This window comes from Podarcis pityusensis (assembly GCF_964106645.2).
Source record: "Podarcis pityusensis genome assembly, chromosome: 9".
Lineage (NCBI taxonomy): Eukaryota > Metazoa > Chordata > Lepidosauria > Squamata > Lacertidae > Podarcis > Podarcis pityusensis.
Window position 1 is genome coordinate 26,826,339 of NC_138034.1, and position 17,158 is coordinate 26,843,496.

At 39.5% G+C, this 17,158-nt stretch overlaps 1 protein-coding gene and 1 long non-coding RNA gene across 4 annotated transcripts in view; both read right to left on the reverse strand.

Annotated features, from left to right (window-relative positions):
* TRAPPC11 (trafficking protein particle complex subunit 11) overlaps positions 1 to 17,158 on the reverse strand; it is a 73,735-nt gene that overhangs the window by 34,150 nt on the left and 22,427 nt on the right. For 2 of the 3 annotated variants that reach the window (XR_013990369.1, XM_081020469.1), the window contains exons 23-29: positions 17,030 to 17,149; positions 15,721 to 15,786; positions 15,476 to 15,632; positions 14,758 to 14,869; positions 13,054 to 13,145; positions 11,883 to 12,016; positions 10,443 to 10,610 (exon numbers count right to left, since the gene is read on the reverse strand). Coding sequence is in view for 2 of the 3 variants with exons in the window: in XM_081020469.1 (XP_080876595.1) it covers positions 10,443 to 10,610; positions 11,883 to 12,016; positions 13,054 to 13,145; positions 14,758 to 14,869; positions 15,476 to 15,632; positions 15,721 to 15,786; positions 17,030 to 17,149 (849 nt within the window). In the remaining variant the exon portion in view is untranslated. Of the gene's footprint in view, positions 1 to 6,681; positions 7,980 to 10,442; positions 10,611 to 11,882; positions 12,017 to 13,053; positions 13,146 to 14,757; positions 14,870 to 15,475; positions 15,633 to 15,720; positions 15,787 to 17,029; positions 17,150 to 17,158 lie in introns of those variants that run through there. The other variant, XM_081020468.1, reaches the window with a different exon arrangement.
* LOC308485180 lies at positions 66 to 3,925 on the reverse strand. The gene is made up of 2 exons (XR_013990454.1): positions 1,235 to 3,925; positions 66 to 337 (listed from the first exon to the last, which is right to left on the reverse strand). It is a non-coding gene; the product is annotated as an uncharacterized lncRNA (long non-coding RNA).

The following is a 17,158-nucleotide window of genomic DNA, read 5'->3' on the forward strand; positions in this document are numbered from 1 at the left end:
TACAGTTAACATTAATGCCCTTGATAGCACCAGGCTATGGTTGATAGAGGCCCTAGGCACCATGATAACTGTTTTAACAAAAGCTTTAAAAAGTATATTGTAAATTATACTCTAGTGTCCTTTCTTCAGTGCTTCCCTAGAATGGACTTGTTAGGGAGTCCATGTTCTCTTGTAATCTCTTCCAGCTGCAGGTATTAACTGCAGCTATAATTTCAGGGTATCACAGAATTCCCTGGATTGTGGCCATGTTCCACATTAATAACACCGCCATGAAAGCTGCAATCATATATCACTTCTTCCTGCTCTGCTTTGTGCCATTCCCTGTATTCGACTGGATCTAGCAACAGATAAACAAAATAACCTTGATGACTATTCTTACTTGTTGAAACTAGTCTAAGTTAATTTAAGCATGTATGTGGGAAGGAAAATGTTGAGAACAAGGCAAATGAAGAGATAATTGTAGGTAATTTGTCTAAAGGTTTTCTGGCTGGGGATAGTATTTCACGCACACGTGGGCAGCGAGGCATACTCTTAGAACAGAACCTGATCAAGCCAGTACGTATAAATCTTTCTTATTTGACATTATATTGTGCCATATACTAAAAAATAACAAACTGCCCATGAATTAGCCGGAACAAGTAGCACTTCTGGGTTGTTTTGTTTTTCCTGCAGCTTCTAAACAGGTAGTAGGCCAAGCCCAAACAATACCCAACTGTCTTTAATTTATTCTTTTAACTGCTACCACCATGCAAAGAGCTTAAGGTCAGTGGGAGACATAAAGGAAAATAAAGTTTCCTGCTAAATGAAACATATCCCTGACGTCATGCCACCACAATATTATTTTTTATGTATTTCTTTAGATTTACAAACCACTTAATTGCAAGTCTCAAAATGGTGTATGAATAAGACACAACTAAAATTAACAAAATGATTCCACACACACACACAAAATTATATTATTTCTGAGGATTAGATTCCTCATTTGTACTGTTACAAGGATAATTAGCTGACATCACAACTCAGCATTGACTGAAGCTATTCCAGTGTGATTTTCCTATAGATTGGGTGGCTCCCAAGAATTAGGATTATAACGGCAGCCAAAATACCTCCTTTTCCCACACACATATATAATTACTCTCTTTTTTTTACACTCAAACAAAAAGGCAACTGCAGCAGTAGTCTATGTCCTTCTCATTGTTTTCTTCATTTTAAAAATGCAAATGTAAACACTTACTGAGGTAGGTGTAAGCTTAAATAAAGTGTTTTGCGCCTCTGTAGTCTATAAGGGTTGCCAGCACTTTCAGAATTTGGGTACCGGTATGAAAATAAACATCAGGATCCAAGTCTTTTGCCAGCTGAATGAAAGAGTAAGGATGGATAATAAGCAACTGCTAGCCATCTATTTATGGAGTTTGCTTGCCAAATCCATAACCTGACCGGAATCACCTGGTGCTGTAGTAAACCCCTATTGCAGCAGTGGGGAATGTCTGTTCAGTGGCTTGCAAGTGCTAATAAGCAGCTGATCATTGGGGCTCGCAAAGCACAGTACATGGTGTTTTGCAAGCCCCTGTGAAAAGCTGATTGCCAGGGCTCCCATGCTCAGAAGTATGAAAAATGGGTCACCTGGCGTAATTATGACAGGTGAATAATAGGTGGATGGCCTGGCTAACCTGTCAAAGATGCCCTGTGAGTGAGATGCAGCCCACCACCCAGATGCAGTTCCCCACCTCATCCTTATTGGGTCACATCCAAACAAACTTAAAGAGTTCAGCACTGCAGCTACTCCCCTCTTTAAAAAATAGTAATAAAGAATGTTTTTGATTTTGAGGGCCTAGTCATTTTTCCAAGACATGGGTAGGAAATGTATGAAGCTTCCGGGGTTACTTGGTTTCAATTATTTCTGAAGTGGGAAATAACCACCAGCTGTTACTTTGCTGTAAATATCAGCTGACCCTGATAATTTTGGGCTTGCACAAGTGGGGACATACCTTTGCTGGTGGCAAAGAAGGGATGGGGGCCCTTTTGGCCCATTGATTGACGTATAACTGGTCCTAGTGCTTTCTCTCTCCCCTGTAACTCAGCAATTATGTCTAATTGCTGAGCAAGCCATAGAGACACAACACTGAGAAAACCTTTATACTGTAGATCAGTGGTTCCCAACTGGTGGTCCATGGAACTCAGGGTATCCGCATAACCCACCCATGGCACCATTCACATAACAAAAACGACTATAGAGATATAACAAATTTCAAAAGTAGGGGGTCCATGGCTTGGCTTTTGAAAAACCTGCTTTGCTTAGCTAATTAGGAACTACTGCTGTAGATTTTGATCCTTTGAATGGCTTGCTACTTTTGTTATTTGAATCATTAGAAACAAATGAAAATAGGAAGAGCAAAACAGTTTTTAATATTGCAATGACAAAATGTACCAGTGATTTGTGGTGGGTCATATGTACATCTAACAGAAATAAAAAGGATTTATATACTTTTTATTTATTCTTTGCACAGAGTAAACATTTAAGATGTAATGTGCAAAGTTACAAATTAAAAAAAATGGTGCGCTTAATGCATAGTTTACAAAGAGTTGGAATGTAGAAACAAGTAAAACCAAAATACACTACCAGCGGGTGGCGGCGGCTGTTTTTTTGGCAACTCTTCACTTGTGTTTATATAATAACCTTTTAGTAAGAGAAGACAGACGGCTCCGTTGTACAATAGCCTACGGGTCTGGACACACCCTACAACATTGCCATCACAATGACAAGATCAATAAAGAAAAGTGCTATAACCTTGACTTAAAATGGAAAGAAAACCACTAACAGTGCTCGCTTCGGCAGCACATATACTAAAATTGGAACGATACAGAGAAGATTAGCATGGAAAGAAAACCACTAACCTATATTAAAAAGATATGCCATCAGCACAATGTATTTTTTCATTCTCTTCTTCAGTAGCTATTATTTTAGGTATATGTATGGATTTTAAACTATTTGCCACAAGATTGTTCACGCTTAAGGTTTCTGAAGGCCATAATTCCTTAGTGACTACCAGCATGAAAAGTTTTTAATCCCCCCACTAGATGTTTGGAAATTCTTCTAGTAAAGATTCCAGGACTCCCCCCCCCCCCAGTTGCTGTTGCTTTTTTTATGTATCAGGAATGTTGTTAGGGGGCAAGCACTTCATGTCAGATCTTTCTCTTCCTTTTGAAAATAACTATAAAAAACTCTTTCTCTCCCCCCCCCCCCACTTTGCTTACCGGGTGACCTAGCACACCCTGCTGTGCAGTGCCAATGAGACCATAGCCATCCAACGTTTTAATTTGCCCACAGACACATTTATGTCATGGGCCTGTGATCCTGGTCTTTCAAATACACCCCAGTTCTTTATTTCCCAAACCTGCTTTGTGCTTTTGCATGAATTGTTCATTAAGAAAAAAGAAACACGAGTAACAAAAGAGATTGTAAACTCCTTGGAGGAGAGACCAATAAAAAAATTCCAACACAGGGAAGGAAAATGGACAGAAGGATAAAACAGGGCAAGAATGTGTGTTCAGTTTGGTTCCACATAAACTTAGTTTCAATAAGGGTTGAAGATTAACGGGTTGTGCCAAAGGTTTAACTAAAAAGGTGGCTTTAGAAGGAAGACAGAATTAATGCAACACAATGTGCACTGAAATGGTGTTCCAGAGATGGGGTAGTAAAGGGTGGCATAGTGGGGCAGCAACACTCCCCTGACCTGACAGTGGAGTCGGTGCCACCCAATGGGAGGGAGGGTGAGGCAGCAGTGAGGTTGCTGTGGTGCAAATGCACTGGCAGGAGCACTAGATAGGCTCCCCTTCTCTCCTCCTTCCCAGTAAATAGCAGAACCTCAGCTGGTAGGTGGTCAGGCCACCCCAACGTGCCATCCATTACTGCATATGGGTAGAAAGAGGGACCTGTAGATGGCTGAGAGTGGTGAAGCTGAAGGAACAAAGGTCACAGATGGGGGATGGTGAAGGGATAAGAATGCTTTGAAGGTAAAGATGAGTTTGCTGGAGAGAAGCAACATGACCTGGTGATGCTCTAAAAAAGGAAAGCAAAGGAGATCCAAGATAAAGCCATGGTTACATGCCTAGTCAACAGGGTGGATGGTGGCAAAGAAGGGAAAAAGGCCCGGAAGGAGAGTTGCCCAAGTAGAAACCAAGTTTGTAATGGCGATGAATGAAACATCTAAGCTGAAATATCAGACAGAAAGTTGGTGGGGTTGGATGCAGTTGTGGAATAAAGAAGTAGAGATGGATGATCTCACTGAAAGCCACAAGATTTGATGAAGTCACTCAAGTACGTAAATGGAGTAGCAGATGACCAAATACAAATTCCTGAGAGAGACCAGCAAATTTCCTGTGGAAATTTTGAATGAGGGATTAGGCAAGTAGGGGGGAAACCAACAGAGGACAGAGAGGGAGAAACCTAACACACATAAGCAAAGAGCAGATATACTCAACGGCATGAGAGAGGTAATAGATGAGGACAGAAGATCTGAAATGGGGAGGAAGTTCTTTTGAAGAGTACAAGTTAACTGGACTACAAAAGGTAGAATTCAGATTGTAAGGATTGGAGAGGAGCTGGAGAAAATTGAGACAGCAGTAATCTAGGATGAGCAACCTGGCATCCTCCAGCTGTTTTGGACTAAGTTTCCCTTCAGTCTCAGCCAGTGCTGTTCAGTAATCACTTAAGAGTGCATGCATTAAACGTAAGATGAATTTACTTATATTCCTTTCTTTGAAAAGCAGCCATTTTAGAGAGAGTTTAAATATGCTTTTTTAAAAAAGGATTTGTGGTCAGGAAAATGCTGCTTCCAAGCATCCCAGCTGGGGAAACTTATTTCACAGATAATTGACTGTTTTCAAAGCATTCAGAAAGATCAATATCAACATTCTCTGGTATTCGTTAGGTATGTTATTTCTCTTCTGCTTGTGGGCTACCAAGCACACACCTCTGTTCCCGTCTCCTGGTTGTAGTTCAAGTACAAAGCCAGAAAATACGCCCAGGTATTTATTTTCCATAGCCAGAAAACATGCTGGGGTATTTATTTCGTTTGTTGTTTATGCAATCAAGCATATTGAAAGCCTTCAAACAATAGAAGAGACTGGGGGTTCTTGAACAAGTAGATAACCATTTTTTTCTTGTCAAGTTCCATGGCTCTTTGACAGGGTCACATATAGGCTTCATATTGATGGCAAAAAGGGGGTCTTATACTGTTAATGCAAATGAAAAATCATGAGGACTTAATATATTTTCTACTCTTATGGTCTATTTTTACTCACATGGGTTGTAAAGTCCACCAGGGTGCACTTTATACAGCGTCTGTGGGCAGATTTTTTCCTTCCTTCAGACCTTATGAAAGGCAAGCCAGCTTTTTAAGGGCTCAAGAGGTGGCATTTATAATGCTGCTAATACTATGTGAAGAAAAGCAATGTTGGATTGGTGGACTAGAAAAGCTGCCCCTCTAAGAAATGGCTTAAAGATGCTCACCCAGTGATAGACCACAAATAATCAGCTTGCATTTTAACCAAACATCAGAATTTTGAAGAAAATAAATGTGCTTGTGAAAGTCTTAAATTTAAAATTTCAATGCAGCAAAAAAAAAGCAAATAAAATTCAGCCTCAACTCAGCATTGTTATGCCTGGGATGTTACAGCTCAACTTATGCAATGGTTAGTAAGCATAAGATTTCAAGAGCAGCATTAAGATCAAGCTAGACTGATCTTGCAGCAATAACTGGTCAGTTTACTTTTAAAGCTTGTATATCCCATCTCAGTTGCACAACATACTTCTTCAGGATCAACACTGCTTTGTTATAATTATTTTATTTCCACAATTTGTTCTTTTCTGGTTTAAAGCAACTCTGATTTATTCATATTTTCATCAAAATGAGGTTCACTGCATTCATGAGGCTAGAGGAAGTTAGCCACATATTCTCTCTCCCCCTTGTTCCTCAGTAAAGTTGTGTCATTATTTATTTATTTATTTTTTAAAAAGACATTTGGTTCATTTCCAGATAGCTGCTTACCCAGTCAGCTGGCCACAACAGTAGCACTGAGGCAGATCTTGCCATGGTGTTAGATTCCTTTAGAAGGAGGATCAAGACATACCCACTTCCACTAGGTGTTTGAAAGTGAGGAAGTATACTTTTTGACATTGGGTTGCTCATCAATACTACCACATGGGTGACCCTTTTATTAGTACAAAGCCAGCTATAATAATGTCAAATGCTAGTTTGCAAACCTCCTTCAGATTACAGGTGTAAACCTGCTTCAGATGACATTTATGCCATTTAAAAATATTATCTCCTAAACCTATATCATACCATAAAGACACTAATCGTCTCACAAATTGCTGTAAAAATTCAGGATAGCAATACTTGGTGCTTGGATTGCACTTCAAGCATTCTGAAGTGCATTGCCTATGTTATGCCAGCGATTGTCAACAGACCTGGAAATTAAGCCAGTTGTTCTCCTCATATTGCAGATGAAGGGACTAAAGCTGAGAAAAAAGCAGCTTGCTTAAGGCAGCCTAGCAAGTTCATGGCTGAGGAGATATTGGAACGAGGAAATTTCCCAGCTCACATTGTTAGCTGACATTGTACCCTGGGCTCTGATCTTCCTTTAGATCCAAAAGGAGACACACTATGAGATCCAAAAGCCAAAGCTTAAATTAATTTATTGAACAATGAAAAAAATCACGAAACACTTTTATTTACATGATTAACTGTGACCGGCTCACATGAACATTGATAGGATGAATTTCTGTTAACTAATTGACATTCTGCATGGAGAGTTAACCCTGATAGACTGGATAAAAGTCTGAAGACTGGATGATATTGCTGCAGTGTAATGGCCTTTTTCTACAAAATGGCTTCCAGTGAGCAACTAGAGTTTACAGTAGAAAGCATTTTTAAGCTAGTCCATGGTAGCAGACCTGGCTCTGAACTGCTAAAATTAAGCATATGGCTTCACACATTAGCCAAATGTTTCAGCTTCTCCCAAAAGGCCTACCATAGCAATAGGATAGTTTTGCAAGGGTGGCAAAGCATTTAAGATGCATTTGGCTCCTTGATAACAAAATCCAGCCATATCATTTTGTAGTATTGTGGTATTTAGGGTTTCTCTTCTCCCATCGTAAATCACTGTCAAAGGATGCTGAAAGGCTGCTTGAAAAAGCCAAGGGTTGTTCAGTGGCAAAGTTGCCATTAGGAACTATCAGCTTCTCAATACTGGTATCATTGCCTCTTCATGAGAAAAGGCCCCCAAAACAGCTTCGCAGCGGTTTGCACAGCACTACTAATAGCCAGCAACTCTCAATTATCACCAGATGCAAGCACAAAATGACACTTATTCATGGAATACTTCAAATTATCAATCATGCATCAAGTAGCTAGTGCCTAATAATACAATAAGCATATGAAGTGAATCCTGTTCTTTACTCGAAACATAGAAGGGCACAAAAAGGAGGTTCTAAAAGCAAGTGAGACTTAAATGCTATAGAAATCGAGGGCCAGTGGTGGAATCAGTTATTATAGCAAACACCACAGGCGTTGCACCTCAAAGACTGGCTACTGAAGGCAGAATAAATTTTCTTCTTCTTTTTAGCCAAGTTAACGTCATTCATATTGCCAAAATATTCCATATACATAATAAATAGCACTTCCGTTTCAGTGAAGTCCAAGAAAAAACCCGCACACTTAGAAAAACCCGCACACGCAAAATTAGAACACTGACTTTCCCCCATATATTATTTGTTCGAATCAAGTCCATAAAGAGACTTAATTAAGACTTTAAGCAGTTGTTTTGGCTCCTACGTTTTTCATTTGTAGACTGAGCAAAATTAGTTTGGAAAAAGCAGAGCTCTATAAAGTATGTGCAAAACTCTCCCCCTTAAGTGCATGAATCCACAGTTACGCAGCAGCAATAGAAGCATCATCTGGTTGACGGCCCTGTGGCTTTAGAAGGAAGAGAGAACAGATTTAATATTTAAGTTTAATCTACAAGTATACAGCAGTACAGTACAAATCTACATACCAATATTAGTTTCTTGCCTTTTAGAATTACTCAGCCCCAAACTGTAAATCCATTGTACTGCAATTCATGGCACAGACTAATATTACTTAGAAGCAGCTGCAGCTAGAGTGGCATCCTCCTCCTAGCAGCTACGTTGGGATTCATTGGGGTGGGGTTGGAACAAGCCAGTGGCGAGGTTCAGGAGCTCTGGACCTGCAGTGGTGGCATTCTTCACCACCAAACCAGAGCTTCGCTGACCTCACCGCCTCCTTGCCCCATCCTCATCCTAACAAACCCAGTACCCCCAGCCCTCTTCATGTGCAACTGCTGCTTAGAAACTCTGCATATTTATTGTAGAGAAAGTTGCCTAGGGTTCCACTCTTAAAAATATTTAATTGGAGGCATGTCCCATTGAGATTAGTGAGCGCTGAAAGATTGTTAAAACAAACACTGTTAGGCGTTGGCTACAAGGAAGCAATGAAGTTCAGGCTATAATGGTGAAGAGCATTACATTCATTCACTGGTGGAAATAATGTAAGAGTGATTTTTCATATTTTCTTGTGTGTCGGATCACTTCTAATCCAAACAGAAAGGAGTTTGGATATCTGTTAGTTACAGCAGAGACACAGGCAGAAGAAGGCAATAATTAGATGCCAACTGCACTTTGAGCATCCTTCTCTTTTTTCGGATTTCCATCGGCAAGCTGCTCCACTAATAAAAAATGTTTATCTAATGTCTCTCATTCTGTGGGACTAACAATACTGCATTTTTTTACTCTTAAAGAAGATAAATACATGCCACTTAATTAGAAACTTTACAGCATGAGCAAGATGACTCCTATCATTCTTTCAGATTTGTAAAATTCCACCTAGTTTTCAAAAACTTTAGTAGCAATAGCATAGAATGAATTCTAAATGATGTCACTGGCTCCAACAGTCTCTATAGATACAATGCACAAAAGTATAACTTGCAAAATGACAATTCTTTAGCATTTAAGACCACAATTTTATTACATCTAAGTAACTACAATACTTATAATGGCAAGTATCTTTAACATTATTTCAGTGCTGAGGGATTATTAAGTCTAACACAATCCGGGACTCAATTTATTCACCTTTTTTCCTTTAGAGCAGAAATGGGATGAAATGTATCCCTTAAGGAAGCCCCCCACCCTCTTTTAGGAAGAGAAACTAATATTGCCATGTGGGAAAGAAGAAAGTACAGCTCAAGATGCTACACATGCTTAGAGCTTCTTTCCCAGAGGCAGCAGGCTTATGTCTCTAGCTGGCAAAATGTGTAGGTGGTTCATCTCAATAGTATATTGATTGTCAGAATGTATGGGAAACACCCATCCTTTTTGGCTGTAATGCAAATCAAGTAGAATGAAGAGCTAAGACAGGGGAGGGGATTAGGGTTTTTTTTTAACAATGTAGTTCACAAAAGGCACATCACATTTTTTCAACAATTTCACTAGCACTGCCTGGACATGTCTCTTCCTAGCCACCAGCATTACAGTAACATAATGAGTATGAATATTAACGTAGATCAATTCTTCCTATGAAAAAAAGGGCTTGGGAGAAAAGACTCATTAATCAACTTCATAGTACAATGGTACCTCTAGATACAAACAGGATCTGTTCTGGAGCCCCGTTCGCATCTAGAAGCAAATGTAACTAGCGCTGGCACGTCTGCGCACGCGCGTGTCGCTTTTCGAGGCTTCTGCGCATGTGCGTGACGTCATTTTGAGTGTCTGCACATGCGCAAGTGGCGAAACCCAGAAGTAATGTGCTCCGTTACTTCCGGGTTGCCGTGGAGCACAACTCAAACGCGCTCAACCCGAGGTATGACTGTACCTAATAATTCCACTAACATATGAATACTTTTAACAAATGCCAAAGAAGCCATTGGTGCTTTGTCTTCATATTAGACTCTTTTCAAATCCAGTTATTTCCAAGTTTGATTTAGCATCATTGTAATCCATAACCCAAAGAGATATTTACTCTATCTTGAAACTATTTCAACTAAGCATCTTACAAAGTACTGATATATAATACGAAATGGCAGCTATTGTTTGCCTAATTTTAATTTGGATCACAGAATACAGGCAGAAGCTTTAGCACATTTTAGAGACTAAATAGATACTCTGGTTCTCTCATAAAATGATGTAAGCGAGTCTTAACAGGAAATATTTCCTCAGAATCCCAATTAAATTATTGCAAAATGCAGTCAACAAGAGCCTTCTAATTGACTATACTCCAAATTATAGATTTGCTTCTTACATTTTGCAATTTCTGGGTAGATGCTATGCCAACTTGAAAAGTCTGGCCTAATATTCAACTGTCTTTAAGCATGACACATGTACTGAAAGAGCTCTAAGCAGCACAGATGTCATTATTATATCTTACCTTTACAAATATGTGTGTTGGTATAAATCTTCTAAGCAGCTGGTTGGTGAAATTTGGAAACCGTAGCAGGTTGATATTAAGTGATGGCAGCTGTTGATATCCAGCCATGAGAGGATAGAAGTTGTATAACATTTCCTGTTCGGTACCAGGAAGGATTCGCAATCTTATCTAAAAATACAGTTCAAAGTCCATAATCAGTCCTTTTTTTGGATTACAATCTCAATCTAGGCTTTCTATTTTATTTAAACGTTTGTCTGAAACAGTTAATCATTAGTATGTTATTTTTATTCCCACTCAATTTCTCAACCTCCTCACTCTTTCAACTTTAACCTTGTAATTTCAACCCTTCTGACCAGCACTTGCAAAGGCTCAAGTATATCTTGTGAATGTTACAAGTTGTCTGTTTCTTAAATGGCAGCTGCTGAAGTCACAACCGTATCAGAGTTCCCCATGGAAAAGGTAAAGGACCCCTGGATGGTTAAGTCCAGTCAAAGGTGACTATGGGGTGTGGCGTTCATCTCGCTTTAGGCGAAGGGAGCCAGTGTTTGTCCACAGTCAGCTTTCCAGGTCATGTGGCCAGCATGACTAAACCGCTTCTGGCGCAATGGAACACCGTGACGATTGCCAGAGCACACAAAACACTGTACCTTCCTGCCGCAAAAGTACCTATTATCTACTTGCACTGGGATGCTTTCAAACTGCCAGGTTGACAGAAACTGGGACAGAGCAACAGGAGCTCACCCTGTCACACAGATTCGAACCGCTGACCTTCCGATTGGCAAGCCCATGTAATGAATGGGAGCATACAGTTTAAGGTAGTAAACCATACAATTTATCTCTTACCACCATCATTCTTTTCTTTCCCTACCCTTTCTCTACTCTAGTTTCTCTCTCAATTATAGCTAAATGCAAAGTTCCCCCAGGTACCTAGATATCTATATATACAAACTTAATATTTCAGATTTATGTAAAAAGTTATTCTTCCCTCAAACAAGAAGAGAAGAAGAGGAGTTTGGATTTGATATCCCGCCTTTCACTCCCTTTAAGGAGTCTCAAAGTGGCTAACAATCTCCTTTCCCTTCCTCCCCCACAACAAACACTCTGTGAGGTGAGTGGGGCTGAGAGACTTCAAAGAAGTGTGACTGGCCCAAGGTCACCCAGCAGCTGCATGTGGAGGAGCGGAGACGCGAACCCAGTTCCCCAGATTATGAGACTACCGCTCTTAACCACTACACCACACTGGCTCACACAAGGATATCTTGTGGTTTTTATTCCCCAGTTTCTCCACCTCTAAGTTTTGCAAACGGACACAATATTCAGAACACTATTGGACATGTTTAGGACAATCAATTTATCCTATGTGTGACTCAGATAATAGCTTGAAGGTGTGCAAGAGGCTGTAACAAAATATTTCTTTTAAGTTTGGAGTCCAAGCCATACCTGCTTAAGGCCAGAAAACATGAAGGCTTCACTGGGTTCCACTAAAACTTCCACATCTTGAACAATATTGGTCTTATTTTGCAGGTGATATTTTACAGGTAAGGATTCTCTGACACGACCAAATGAGGGCAAATCTTTGGAAAGGAAGTGTAACAGAAGTTACATGTATTTCAGCAAAAATAGCATTTATTGTTTCTTTCTCAACTTTGCAAGTATATATTAACACTATTTAGGATTATACACCTCAGAAACCAAGAAGATTAAAAATGTAATGAAAAGTTAACAAACACAGGAGTAACCATGAAAACATTGTAGCTTCACGTAGGACTGATGAAAATACCAGTCTCTTTTTAGACACTGTTAAGTTGCTGAAGTGCTGCAAGGCAAATTCCATCTGTCAGCAGTAAGTGAAAAGGGAAGGTTGTGCATTATAGTCTGGATTTTTAAAAAATGGAACTAGAATAGCCTATTTCAGTCTTTTGCTTTTATGAAAATTCACATCTGTAACAAACGAATGGAAGCCAGTGGCATGGCAGACCGACTCCCAAACCTGTCCAATGAGTGTGATAGGCTGAACATCCTGGGTTCAAATCTTTGCTAGGCCATGAAGCTGCTGGTGATATGGCGCATCTCACCCTAATTCAAGCAACCTCTCTTTGCCATTTCAAAGGCAGGATATAAAATGTAATAAATAAAAGTTTGTTTGCTAAGTTCTTTCATCATTTTGTATGTTTCTGGGGAAAGAAGTGATGTTCAAGAAATGGTGTGTCTTCTCATGGAAGTTTTATTAAGATGGAAACAGGTGACAAACAGAATTTGCATCTATCAATTGTGTGAACTCTGATCTTTTTTTGCCTCTTATATTTTAGAAACCGGAGCGAGTTGTGGCAGCACAAAGGATTGGATCTAAACTTGGTCATACTTAGAGCAGACCTACTGAAATCAATAGGACTTATGACTAACTTAAATTGCATTGATTTTAGTGGATCTAATCCAAGTATGACAAAGTGGACCCAACCCAGTCCTTAACATTTAATGGGGAAATGACTTTGTCCACAAACTGTGTTAGTAAGCAACACTTTTGCAACATACCAGAATCTAATTTTGTGCTGCGGTAAGAGTTTGAGAGCATCTGAGGTCGAGTATGACTTTATGCATAAATTTACATTACCTGCGTTAACATGGAGTGGGATACTTTCTGCAATAACGTGGGGGAGTGTGATCACAGTATTAACAACAGGTATGCTCTTCTCAGCTGTGCGCCTTTAAAAGAAAACGGAGATAAATATTTTAACACTACAAAAAGATCAGCAGTAAATGACTTCTTAATTTTCAGTTTAAAAAATAAGAGGAAAGAGTTACAAGAAAATCAAATTATTAGAGTCATGGGACAAAAAGGGATATAGGATCTAGGTGACAAAAACTGATTTGCACAATTCAGTGCTTTGCATAATAAGTCAAGATAAGTATTGTGAAGAATGATAAAGGTTATAAAACATGAACACCAAAATAGAGTAAGGGCAGATGGTTAGAGGAACAGAAAAGCATAGGGACCTTGTTTTTCAGCTTTTCATTTTGCCAACAGCTTTTTCTACTCAATGCAGATTTTTTTTTGCTTGTTTTAGGTTTTTTTAGGTTGTTGCAATACGAACTTAGAATATACAATGACCATAAATTTTAGGGATGAGTAAAATGCATTAAATAAATTTTGCAGAAAGATCTATGTTCCTGAATTTGATAAAATACTACAGTGGTACCTTGGTTCTCAAACGTAATCTGGTCTGACTCCCGAAACCCTTCAAAAACCAAGGTGCGGCTTCCAATTGGCTGCAGGAGCTTCCTGCACTCAAGTGGTAGCCGCATCGGACATTCGGCTTCCCAAAAACGTTTGCAAACCGCAACACTTACTTCCAGGTTTGCGGCATTCGGGAGCCGATTTGTTCGTCAACTAAGCCATTTGAGAACCAGTATTTGGATTCTGCCTAAAACTACAGCCTAGCTAGAATCCATAACCCCACCTCTGCTACATGAAGCCTCTAAAGTGTTGGGTCTGGAGGTTTGCACCGTGGGCTCTTCACCACACTAGCAGAAGTATTCATGGCCACCTGGCGTTATGGGCACAGATTCAGCACATAAGCATATGAGGCTTATATGCAGGCTTTGGTCTGCATGCTGTTAGTTACTCACACACAGGACTACACAGGTTGGGCAATGAGAAGAGCCCCATTCATGACAGGCAGGCCAAAGCCTTTGCAGAGGCCTCAAGGCACCAGGTGGGTCCTCAGAAGCCCGGCAAAACCTGATGAAGAGTTTTCCAAGCCCCCATCCCAGGTAAATTACAAAGTAGAGTCCACAATGTAAACTTAAGACTCCAGACAAAATTCTGCCTTGGGCAACATTCACTCCAAGCTCTTCTTTTCAGCAATATATTATGAAAGTTGTTCCTACTGCATTCTGCTAAAGAACTGGTTCCCTGAATGCTTTGTTTGTTTCACTAAGGAGCTGATAATGAAAAAACAAGCTCCTCAGCTGGGAGTGTGCCTTGAATAGTCAGAGAAATGCTGATCTGCCTTATCTGAACTGTCTAGATTCATGTGTTCAAAATTTGTGTGAATGGGTTTCTTCAGCAGCCCTCTGCCTGGGGTGTCCGTGTGAATGTTTTTCTACAGTCTATTTCACCCCCGCTATTTCAAAGGACTACTGTTGGATCTGGCTAAAAGATACAATATTAGATAGCCAAGGCTTCTCTCGGTTATGCCCAAATTGTATGCCAGAAGGCTTGAATTGTGATAATGCTTATTGATATTAATCAATAAGGAAGAAATATACAAGACTAACCTATGGGATATTTGAAGAGGCAGATGGGAATATTTACCTTTTCCAGGAAATTACATAACTTCCAGTAGCCACTCCACTTTGACCAGTAGGAAGTGATGGACAACGAAGGCAAAAACATTCACTAGCACTTTCACCTGTCTGTAAAACAACTATCAGAAAAGTCAGGTTCAGTCTAAAGTTTCTCAGATACAGAAATCATTATGAATGTTTTATATGAACATACTCTATATTATTTACATACAAGTAAGTGAAGCAAACATTAACCTAAGAAGACTATAAAGAACACAAGCATATGCACAGTACAGAGCATTGTTTCACTTTTTCCTGTTCCCCAGCAAAAGCAGAGGAACCAAATCACATAAAGACAGAAGGAGCAGTCATTTAATGACAAAAGATAGGATTATATGTTATCAAATATTTCCAGAGTCAAACAGGACTTGGTGGGCCTTCACCATCTCTGCCAAGTTACTTTATTGTAAAAGTGCAGACATTTCACTGTGTAGCAACTATGACAAAATGTTGATTGTGGTGGGGGAAATGCAGAAAGAGTACATTTGCAAGGGAGTCAAATTAATCTCCAGGTTTTGCTTTTTGAGAAAAGCTTACTAATTCTATGCAATATAAGTCAAAATAATCCTATTTAAATAAAATAAAAACACATACTGTATGCCTGGCGTAATGCAGTAACAATCAATGGGTTTCTTCCCAAACAACATCCCAGAAGGGTGCTTAAGAATACACAGGAAGGTTCTCACCATTCTCCACGTAAGATTCTAGATGATCCACAGGCATCATGGAAGGAGAAAGCTGCAGCTGGCTGGTTACAATAGTGAGGGCCCAAGGAGAAGCACTGAGGATGTCTGTCATCAACAAAAATGGGATGTCCAAAAATACTTTATCTAAATGCTCAAACTGCCAGGAAGAGAAACAAAAGGTGGGTCATTTTATTGTTCATACTGTCTGTCCAGGCAATGTTTTCAATCAGGTTTTAGTAACGTACCTTAGCTGAGACAAACTTAACAGCTACCTCAAATGGAAATACCGTCTCCACAGTAACTGTTTCATCCTGCATAAAAGAGAAACCCTAAATCATTCTCCAGTTTCAATTTTCATAAGCCAACATCCAAAAAGTAGCAAAAGCTTTATCATTCCTCTGCAACTCATGCAAACAGTAACTCCTCCATCCATAGGTACTCTAAAAAACCTCCTCCTATATCAGAGAAGGAAAAATTTCCAAATATAGCTTGATCTTATCCATACTCAGGGTGTTTGTGTGTGTGTGTGTGTGTGTGTGTGTGTGTATAAAATGGTACTGACCAGTACACAGCACCACCACCTCTTTTTCTGTTAACCCTGGAAGCCATCATGTTCTGGCACCCACGACACATTTATCATGATAACGAGTACCAGCATCTTATTTTTATACCAAAAAAAGAGGCATGGTCAATACTAGTAACTACTGTCTCAAATTAGTTGCATTCTTAAAACACACATTATTAAAACCAATTATAGTCTTTCATCCCACTGGTCCTATTATTTCAGCACCAGAGTCATTTGGCACCTTAGTCCCCCCCTCCCCAATTATGCTCAGGTTTGCACAAGTCATCACTCACTAAGCTGAACTCATGCACAGCAGCTGACTAGCGGCTCAATACACTTCCTGGTTTCGCTGCCTGCCAGAATGCAAAAGTTGAGGGACACATGCAGCTACATTCAGCTTAGTTGGCTACAAGGTGTGCAGACTAGCGCTAGACGGATATAAACATTCTCTTGAGTTGAAGGAGACTGTTGCATGTTGAGGACCTGGGTGTTCACCATCCTAGCTATTTCCTGACACCTCTTAAGTATACTTGTGCAAATTTGCCTTCTTTCAGTTATAGAATGGTACACCCATTCTTCTTCTGAACATCTTGTCAGAGGAATGACTACTTTTATCACTGATAGCCAAGCTTATCAAAGTGGATAATGAAGAAACGTCTATCTTAATATGCATTTCTGCTTGACCACATTATAAACAAGATACTCAATTTATTTTTATTTATATATTATAAACATATTCCATTTCCTGATAGTTTATACATTTATAATATCCTACTTCATTTCAATTTATTGATGCTGTAATAAAAACAAAACAAAAAATAAGAATTAAAAAGATTACATTTGTCAAACCATCCATGCATAATGGATTCCAACAGAACTCATGCATGTAGTCTGCATGCTTAGGAAACCCTAGACTTTAGCTAGTCATGCGTACAAGGATACACCTGGAGAATCTAAGAGAAAACCAACTGCCAACCAGTCCAACATACCCTGTGACATTTGCAGATAATCTCTTTTCCCTCAATGCTCGCACTCACTAGGTAGGAAACATATACAAGAAACATCCTAGCACCAACTGTTCCACAGTGAATATATAAGGTCTTCTCCAGCTTTACAAC